This window comes from Notolepis coatsorum, assembly GCF_963971535.1.
Source record: "Notolepis coatsorum genome assembly, chromosome: 8".
NCBI classification, from domain to species: domain Eukaryota; kingdom Metazoa; phylum Chordata; class Actinopteri; order Aulopiformes; family Paralepididae; genus Notolepis; species Notolepis coatsorum.
In genome coordinates, this window is record NC_140172.1 from 2,895,396 (window position 1) to 2,905,671 (window position 10,276).

The 10,276-nt window shown below is 46.6% G+C and overlaps 1 protein-coding gene across 1 annotated transcript in view; it reads right to left on the minus strand.

The window, feature by feature from the left end:
* Positions 1 to 4,011, minus strand: part of LOC311232908 (roundabout homolog 1-like) — a gene marked incomplete at its 3' end in the record, with an annotated part of 169,519 nt that extends 165,508 nt beyond the window's left edge. The window contains 1 exon segment of the mRNA XM_084319743.1: positions 3,687 to 4,011. Within this exon segment, the coding sequence (XP_084175869.1) occupies positions 3,687 to 3,828 (142 nt within the window). The 5' untranslated portion in view covers positions 3,829 to 4,011.
* Between the last annotated feature and the right edge of the window lie 6,265 nt (positions 4,012 to 10,276).

Genomic DNA, 10,276 nt, shown 5'->3' on the forward strand with positions numbered 1-10,276 from the left:
TAGTCATTGTGTAGTGTGATGTGTGTCTGGTGCCAGTGTATGGTAGTCAGTGTGTAGTGTGATGTGTGCCTGGTGCCAGTGTATGGTAGTCAGTGTGTAGTGTGATGTGTGCCGGGTGCCAGTGTATGGTAGTCAGTGTGTAGTGTGATGTGTGCCTGGTGCCAGTGTATGGTAGTCATTGTGTAGTGTGATGTGTGTCTGGTGCCAGTGTATGGTAGACATTGTGTAGTGTGATGTGTGTCTGGTACCAGTGTATGGTAGTCATTGTGTAGTGTGATGTGTGCCGGGTGCCAGTGTATGGTAGACATTGTGTAGTGTGATGTGTGCCTGGTGCCAGTGTATGGTAGTCAGTGTGTAGTGTGATGTGTGCCTGGTGCCAGTGTATGGTAGTCATTGTGTAGTGTGATGTGTGCCGGGTGCCAGTGTATGGTAGACATTGTGTAGTGTGATGTGTGTCTGGTGCCAGTGTATGGCAGCCATTGTGTAGTGTGATGTGTGCCTGGTGCCAGTGTATGGTAGTCATTGTGTAGTGTGATGTGTGCCTGGTGCCAGTGTATGGTAGTCATTGTGTAGTGTGATGTGTGCCTGGTGCCAGTGTATGGTAGTCATTGTGTAGTGTGATGTGTGCCTGGTGCCAGTGTATGGTAGTCATTGTGTAGTGTGATGTGTGCCTGGTGCCAGTGTATGGTAGTCATTGTGTAGTGTGATGTGTGTCTGGTGCCAGTGTATGGTAGTCATTGTGTAGTGTGATGTGTGTCTGGTGCCAGTGTATGGTAGTCAGTGTGTAGTGTGATGTGTGCCTGGTGCCAGTGTATGGTAGTCAGTGTGTAGTGTGCTGTGTGCCTGGTGCCAGTGTATGGTAGTCATTGTGTAGTGTGATGTGTGCCTGGTGCCAGTGTATGGTAGTCATTGTGTAGTGTGATGTGTGTCTGGTGCCAGTGTATGGTAGTCATTGTGTAGTGTGATGTGTGTCTGGTGCCAGTGTATGGTAGTCAGTGTGTAGTGTGATGTGTGCCTGGTGCCAGTGTATGGTAGTCATTGTGTAGTGTGATGTGTGCCGGGTGCCAGTGTATGGTAGACATTGTGTAGTGTGATGTGTGTCTGGTGCCAGTGTATGGCAGCCATTGTGTAGTGTGATGTGTGCCTGGTGCCAGTGTATGGTAGTCATTGTGTAGTGTGATGTGTGTCTGGTGCCAGTGTATGGTAGTCATTGTGTAGTGTGATGTGTGCCTGGTGCCAGTGTATGGTAGTCATTGTGTAGTGTGATGTGTGCCTGGTGCCAGTGTATGGTAGTCATTGTGTGATGTGTGTCTGGTGCCAGTGTATGGTAGTCATTGTGTAGTGTGATGTGTGCCTGGTGCCAGTGTATGGTAGTCATTGTGTAGTGTGATGTGTGTCTGGTGCCAGTGTATGGTAGTCATTGTGTAGTGTGATGTGTGCCTGGTGCCAGTGTATGGTAGTCATTGTGTAGTGTGATGTGTGTCTGGTACCAGTGTATGGTAGTCATTGTGTAGTGTGATGTGTGCCTGGTGCCAGTGTATGCTAGTCATTGTGTAGTGTGATGTGTGCCTGGTGCCAGTGTATGCTAGTCAGTGTGTAGTGTGATGTGTGCCTGGTTCCAGTGTATGGTAGTCATTGTGTAGTGTGATGTGTGCCTGGTGCCAGTGTATGGTAGTCAGTGTGTAGTGTGATGTGTGCCTGGTGCCAGTGTATGGCAGCCATTGAGCCTGCATAGCCCAAGGTTGGGTGCTACCAGTGGTGGTGAAGGAGGGTATTTCCACCCTACATTGTGGGGAGTGCTTGGAGTGTCTAGAAAAGCGCTATATATAAATGTAATGAATTATTATTTATTATTATTGTGGCTGTTGTCATTGTAAGGGTTAAAGTTGTGAATTGAGGTATAACCCGTGTATATGGTGTGAGAACTGTGGGAAGGGTAGCGAATTTTCACTCTTTTCTCCGTGCCAGCTCGGCTATGCCTTAAGTTTGTGCCTTTGTCGTGTACCTCTGTTGCTGCCTTTTGAAGTAAAGCCTATTTTTTTATACACATCACCCCTGGCTCCACATCTCGTCTGCCTATTCTCTCCTCGTCCTGTTCTGCAATTGGGTCCTCGACAACACTATCCTTAACAGTATGAACCCAGCGAACAGGACGAGGGAGGCTTTGAGCGCCTTGGAGGTGTTTAGGAGGGGTGATATACCTTCCTCCTCCTTGGAGGAGAGGAAGGCCATTCTACGTCTGCTCTACTCTCTCAGGGAGTGGCACCCTGAGCTGGCCCCACAGCTGGAGGAGTATGGCAGAACCTGGATAAAACAGCTATTCCAGCCTCCAGCCAAGCCTCTACTACTGGCATGGTCCCAACTGCTGGTAAGGCCTCTACTGCCAGCATGGTCCCAGCTGCTAGCATAACTTCCACAGCTAGCCAGGCCTCCACTGCTAGCGTAGCTACTGCGGCTAGCCAGGCCTCCACAGCTAGCACAGACTCAACTGTTCGCTTAGCCTCAACTGCTAGTGTAGCTACTGCTAGTACTGTCCCCACTGCTAGCGTAGCTTCCACAGCTAGCACGGCCCCCACGGCTAAGTCTGTGGTTCCCACAGTTAGGAGAGTCTGTGTGGGCTCCTTGGCCCCTACTGCTAGCCCCACTAAATGTGTAGCTCCCTCAGCTAGCACGGCCCACTGGGCTGTTAGCATAGCTCCTGCAGCTAGCAAATCTCAGAGGGCTAGCAAGACTCGGAAGGTTAGCAAAGCCCTTACTGCAAGCCAAGCTTCTGCAGCTAGCAGAACCTCTACAGCTAGCATGACCTCAGCTGCTAGTGTAGCCCCTTCTGCTAGCTTGTCCCCCACAGCTAGGACTGCCCCTTCAGCTAGCTTGTTCCCTGCAGCTAGCCAGGCCTCCACAGCTAGTATAGCCCCTGCTGCTGGCAGGGCCTCTGCAGCCAGCACAGCCTCTATTGCTAATGTAGCCCTTACAGCTAGCATAGGCCCTGCAGCTAGCACTGCCCAGGAAGCTAACCCAGCCTCTACTGCCAGGCTAGCCCCTGCTACTGTAGCCCCGGCTGCTCCTGTCCCTTCTCCGGCTCCCGTGGTGACCCTGACTTCTGGGCCGGGCCCTGCTTCTGCTACTGTTTTGGCCTTGTGGTGTCTTTAGTCTTTTGCCCCAGTGTGTTCAGTCTGTTTTCCTTCCCAGGTGCGTCTCGTCCCCAATCACCCTCATGTGTCAATTAGTCTGTGTATATCTGTGTTGTCTGCCAGCCTCCCTGTGTCGGTTCATTGTTTGCTGTTGCTGTTTGTGTTTCATGCCCTTGTTCCTGGTTGATGTTTCTGTTCCTGATTCTATTGTGCTCCAGTTAAGTAGTAAGGGTATTCTAGTGTTCCATGTTTTATTGCTGCTCATCTTTGTTTTCGTGTCACAGTTAGTTTTTGGTTAGGTTTTCGTTTGTAGTCAGTTTACTCTTTTCTCCGTGCCAGCTCGGCTGTGCCTTTACCTTTGTGCCTGTTGCTGCCTTTTGAAGAAAAGCCTATTTTTTTATACACTTCACCCCTGGCTCCACGTCTCGTCTGCCTATTCTCCCCTCGTCCTGTTCTGCAATTGGGTCCTCGACAACACTATCCTTAACAGAAGGTTAGAAAGCAGAGCCACCCCCACCACCCAACACACACACACACACAGAAACCACCACTTACTGGCTACTTCCAGAGATGCGTTGTGGCTCACGGCCTCCCCCAGGTAGTTGCGGGCCACACACACGTAGCTGCCGTTGTCCGGCTTGCTGCGGCGGCCGTAGACGATGCGCAGGAAGAAGAGGGAGCCGCTGGGCAGCAGCATGCGGTGAGAGCGAGGGTTGTCCCGGTCCGTCTCCACGCGCTCCCCGTCTTTGTACCACTCCACCGTGGGCGCCGGCCGGCCCTCCGCCTTGCAGTTCAGCGTGGCCGGCTCCCCCTTGGACACGATGAGGTCCGACGGGTGTTCCGCGATGCGCGGAGCGACGTCCTCCTGGCGGAGACGAGAACCTGACAGGAGAGGAGAGGAGCGAAGCATGTTTTCATTTCAGGAGAAGAAAGGAAATGGAGTTTTGTAAGTCATGGGACAGTTTTGTCTCATTGCTGCCTTATGTTTTTGGTCATTGTGACGTACCCTGATGATAATTCCCCTTTTGGTTTTCCCATTCTCAGCTGCCGCCCGCCCTTTCCTGTAGAGTGTTCTGATTTACCTGATGATGACGGCAGCTGAGGGCAATCACTCATTAACACTGTCAGCGGCAATCAGGTAAAAAGTCGGGTTATCTCGCCAACGGTTGAGTGCCAAAACCCGAGAAAAGCTGGGTTTTCGATCGTTTTCATTGTTTTTTTAATTTATTTGATTTTAATATTCTATACAGTCACACGGACCTCAGTGTATCATTGGGACTCATTCCGAGACCTCGAGATTGCAATGCCGGCCGAATCCTGCTAGGTGGCAGTATTGCCTACCCTTGGAAACCTTATTTCACACTGTGTGATTTTATATGGTCCGGGCGGAGAAATGGTACCCGGGCAAGTGAAAGGCTTGGAACGCGTCCAGCACACTTGATGCATAGTTTGTCCTATTTCATGTCAGGGACCCGATGGACATCAATACTGGAAATCGCAATCAGACAATTGGAATATTCATTTTGTAATACCTCCTAGCAAAGGTAATATGACATCAAACCTACTTTGATCCTACAATGATTTCACATCGATCGCAACGATCATATGTAACGTACTCCAAAACATATGCCGTTGCTGACAATCCGAGCATCACAAAACGACCCCCCCCCCCCCCTCCCCCATTGATGCCAAAATGCACATAGCGCTCCGTAACTCAGCTTCCAGGAATTAGCCCGGATCACTATGAAACTATACAATATTCACCACGGGATAACACGCGAACGTATACATGAAAAAAGTATTGGACGAGAGATAGTGACTGTCAAATGAGCCATAGTAATGTCTCCATAGCTATAATATAGACAGCGGCACGGTGGTGTAGTGGTTAACACTGTCGCCTCACAGCAAGAAGGTCCAGGGTTCGATTCCCGCTTGGGGACCAGGTTTCCATGATGCCAGTTACCCAGGTGGGGTATCTCCCAGGCCTTTCTGTGTGGAGTTTGCATGTTCTCCCCGTGCTCGCAAGGGTTTCCCCCCCGATAAGATAAACCCAATGGAAAAACATGCACAACAACAAGATCGCTAACGCTGTGGCGTCCTTGACGAAGACGGACAGGAGCACTTGGATTGGTCCCCTGGCGCGGCTCACGTTGACGCCTGTCTGCTCCCGGCTGCCCTTGGGGGGGAAGGGCGACGGGATGGGTTAATCGCAGATACGAATTGCATGCATGCATCGCATGTGTGCCAATTGATGACCTCGGAGCAGGTCCTAAATTATTATTAAATTATTATAGATATAGCTCTGCAAACATCGTGACGCACCGTGGAAATGCCTATCTTTTAAAGCCTGGACTGCAGGGAACAAACTTAACTTTTTGACTTACCAGCCATTTGGCTGGTAGATTTTAAAAACTACCAGCCGGGCAGATTTTTTACTAGCCAAAAATCCAATTAGTATTTATATTGTAACGTTTGGCCACTTTAAATCATTGAACAGAGAGAGAGAGAGGTAGAGATAGATAGATAGATAGATAGATAGATAGATAGATAGATAGATAGATAGATAGAGATAGATAGATAGATAGATAGATAGATAGATAGATAGATAGATAGATAGATAGATAGATAGATAGATAGATAGATAGATGATAGATAGATAGAGAGGAGAGAGAGAGAGAGAGAGAGAGAGAGAGAGAGAGAGAGAGAGAGAGAGAGAGAGAGAGAGAGAAGGCAAGCCTGAAAACCTACCTGTTCAAAAAGGCCTTTGACTGTTAGCTTTTTATTTAAATTTTATTGCGCTTTTGTTTTTAAATTGTCAGTTTATACTATGTTTTTAATTAACTATGTTCTATTTTTATCTTATTTTTATTCTGTATTTTATTTTATTTGTTTTACTAATAACTATTTTATTTCAATTTTTTTAACTGTTTTAACCATGTAGTGTAGCACGTGGGATCCCAGTGAACAAAAAGTGCATTACAAATCCAATCTAATATTATTATTATTATTTATATTATTATTATTATTATTATTATTATTATTATTATTATTATTATATATTATTATTATTATTATTATTATTATTATTATTATTATTATTATATTATTATTATTATTATTATTTTATTATTATTATTATGTGTGGTATACATCTGTGCGCTACTGAGTGCTCTACTGAGTGCACCTTTCTAGTCTAGAGAGAGAGCGCTGATTCCCCGTAGCTGAGCAGGGTTTGCATTTTGTCAACACAAGTTGGAACCCTGGAGGAAGCGATATAAGGAAACGAATTGCTCCGCTAATCGCTCATGTGACCCCGCCCCCAAGTCGCTCTCCGCTCGCTCCCCACTCACCTTGAATCGAGCGCTCCCCGCTCCCGCGCCCATCGCTCGGCAGATATTAATTTTTTTTGGAGCATGGTGTAAATTAGCTCAAACTACAACAGTCTACACACCCTGGGCCCCTTAACAATTGTTTGTATTGAGCGCATTGTAATTGTACCCATTCTGCAATGTTAAATAACGTTGTTTATCATTCACTAGCTCTATTAAGCGATGATAGCTAGCCTAGCCACAATGCTATGGTCGCTGCCATTAACGTTAGCATGTAAGCTAACGACAACAACAATGGCGTCAAAAACTTTTCTAACAGGATGTGAGTGACAAAGCCTGAACAGGATATCACAGGTTCACCCTTCTCATTGGTTGAAAATGCCTTCATGTTGTACATCGCCATCTGTTGCTTTGGCATTATAGATAGGTAGATGCAGTGTATTTTGTTAAATTCTAATCGCCAAAGAATAAATCTACAAGTCAATGGCGCTGGGCGTGTAACTATTTTGTACCCTGCTGGACTGGATTGTGTTGGCCTTATTGCCACTATTGTGTGGGTTGAACATTGGTAGGCCTTATGCCACTATTGTGTGGGTTGAACATTGTGTAGGCCTTATTGCCACAATTGTGTGGGTTGAACATTGTGTAGGCCTTATTGCCACTATTGTGTGGGTTGAACATTGTGTAGGCCTTATTGCCACTATTGTGTGGGTTGAACATTGTGTAGGCCTTATTGCCACTATTGTGTGGGTTGAACATTGTGTAGGCCTTATTGCCACTATTGTGTGGGTTGAGCATTGTGTAGGCCTTATTGCCACTATTGTGTGGGTTGAGCATTGTGTAGGCCTTATTGCCACTATTGTGTGGGTTGAACATTGTGTAGGCCTTATTGCCACTATTGTGTGGATTGAACATTGTGTAGGCCTTATTTCCACAATAGCCTTTTCCATAAAAGTTGGCGTGTTCCTGTAATGATTACCCTGGAGAATACATATGGCAGATCATGTCATAATGTATTGTATGTGCCAAGTGTAGAGAGAAAACTGAGGGGAAAGACGGAGATAGAAAAACAACAATAGAAAACACGTCTGAAGGAGAGTCATGGTGTTGGAGACAGTGAGGCTCCAGGAGGAGGCTGCGGGGCTGCAGTGGTTCACCGCTTCACATGCTTCTGTTGTACAGATTATTAAGCAGGTGTGGTTTCCTCAAAGGACTTTGAGGTAATTATAATTCAGAGTGAGCATGTTTTATTTATTTATTTATTTAAGCAGCCACTGAAGTGCTCCCATATACATTTAAAATGTCTTAATGTAACTTGTTGACGCCCGCAGATCCTCTGCTTTAAATCAGCTGCATGAAGAGTCACAAAAGAGTGATGGTGATTTATTTTATTTTGTTCATCCTAGACAATGGAATGTAGCAGCCAGCAACATGACTTAATTGTGTGTGTGTGTGATAGGGCTGGCTGATACACGTGGACATATGACATCATGTATACAGCATAGCCGGCCGAGCTACCAGATCACCCTGTCATCCCACCGTGAGATTAATGAGATTAACAATCAGTAAGACGACATATTGTGTGTTTAGTAACACAGCTGTAAGGGCAGTGTGGCTTCAGCCACTGTACGCTGGTCATGTACAGGCAGACACATGTTCTCTCCTTCTCTTCCACCATCTCCCATACAATTGATGTATTATTATTATTATTATTATTATTATTATATTATTATTATTATATTTTATTATTATTAGTTATTTTTATTATTATTATTATAAATATTATTATTATTATTATAGGTGCTATAGATTTTTATGTAGAGTAATGAACAAAGTATTGCCCCCCCCCCCCCCCCAAAGTATTCCTTCATTATTTATAATTTAAAAAATGTTGTGGGTCCAAAATCAATGTTGTTGTTTACATGTTGCGTGCATGTATGCCCTCCGCGTGAATACTTTCCCTAAGCGGGTTGTACCTTCCGCGTTCGGTTTGCGCGATCTGATTGGCCACTGACGTTTCTGGTCATGTGACATGTGCGCCAATCGTGTTACGCCTAGTTCTGCGCCTATTTCCGGGTCTAACGCCTGCAAACTACCTAACGCCTAGTTTATCACTGGTTAAGCTTAGGCGACTCTTTCGCAGATGGTTAAGGTTAGAGTTTGGAATCAGGGCTGGCGTTCTATCGCCCTGCTCTAAGACAAACTCTAACCTTAACCAACTTCGAAAGAGTGCCTAAGCTTAACCGGTGGCAGAACTAGGCGTCACACGATTGGCGCACATGTCACATGACCAGAAACGTCAGTGGCCAATCAGATCGCGCAAACCGAACGCGGAAGTACAACCCGCTTAGGGAAAGTATTCACGCATCCCCTCCCTACTTCCCATTTCCCCACGTGGAAGGCACCTGATTGGATACATGCCATGCTGGTGGTCTTGTGCAACATCTAGTGGCTGAATGTTATCTATAGCACCTTTAACCCATTGAAACCGGGAAACACATTTGTGGTATATACAGGCATATAATGCATTATTTAGCAGGCGTTTTAGGTCTAAAGGGGTTTAATCAATCAATCAATCAGCTGCCGGGGGGACTATTTCTTATTTTTTTTTTTTTTTTTTGTCTTTTTCCCCTCCATTTCCTCCGATTTTCTCCCATCCCAATGTTAGTCGTATGCCAATTCCCAGTCCCTTCCTGGTCGCTGCGCACTTACCCCCCACAGTCAGATCATCTGGGAGAGTGGAGGCTACCACGTGCTTCCTCCGACACACGTCCAGCCAATCACCGCTTCTTTTCACCTGGCAGCGCGGATTCTCATTGAGAGGGCGTAGCGTGTGGAGGATCACACTATCCCCCTCAAGTCCTATCCGCGCTTAGCAGGCGCCCCCGACCGAACTGTAGGAGTCGCTGTTTACAACGACCCGGACCCCACCCCGCCAGCTTCTCCCACCCTCTAATACAGCCAATTGTATTAGTGTGAACGGCCAGCCAAGCTGGTGACAACCCCGGAGCTGTGAGCTGGATTCGAACAGGCGAATCCAGCTCACAGCTCCGGGGGTTGGTGACGAACGCAATCTCCGCTCGGCCACCTAACCGCCCGGGGGGACTATTTCATTGAATTCTAGCAGCTGTCAGGTTCTGTACCCATCTCTAGTGGCTATAACACAACCCTTCTCAGCCTCTCTGTGGTTTGGAGCTAGGATTGTTTAGCATTAAAATCATAAATATTCCATCGCTCAATCATTTCCTACGGGGTCCGTATCTACCTGAAGACACATCCTAACAGAGCTGTAACGCGAGGACAACCTTCAGCCACTAATTAACGTTTTGAGAGGGGTGGGCTGGGGGTCAGTACAATCACTCAAAATGAAAACACAGGTGCAGCACAAGACAGCGACCCAACCCAATACATCTGCAGTGCAGACATCATGCATAATTCATTTTGGAATTACACATTTGGAAGACCAGAATAAACAAACAAACAAACAAACAAACAAACAAACCACCACCTGCGGACATATAGGTCCCTTTTCACAACAGACGTGTAATTGTCCTTGTTTTATTGTGTTATGTTTGTGCCAGAAACTCCAGCTGGTTCCCTGGGATTGTCGTGGAAGTGTATCGACCAGGTGGACCTCAGGAATACAAGGCTTTATCTGCAAAGGGCCAGCAGCTAACATGCAACCACAATGAAGAAACACACACACACACACACACACACACACACACACACACACACACTCACACACCACACACACACACACACACACACACACACACACACACACACACACACACACACACACACGCACACACA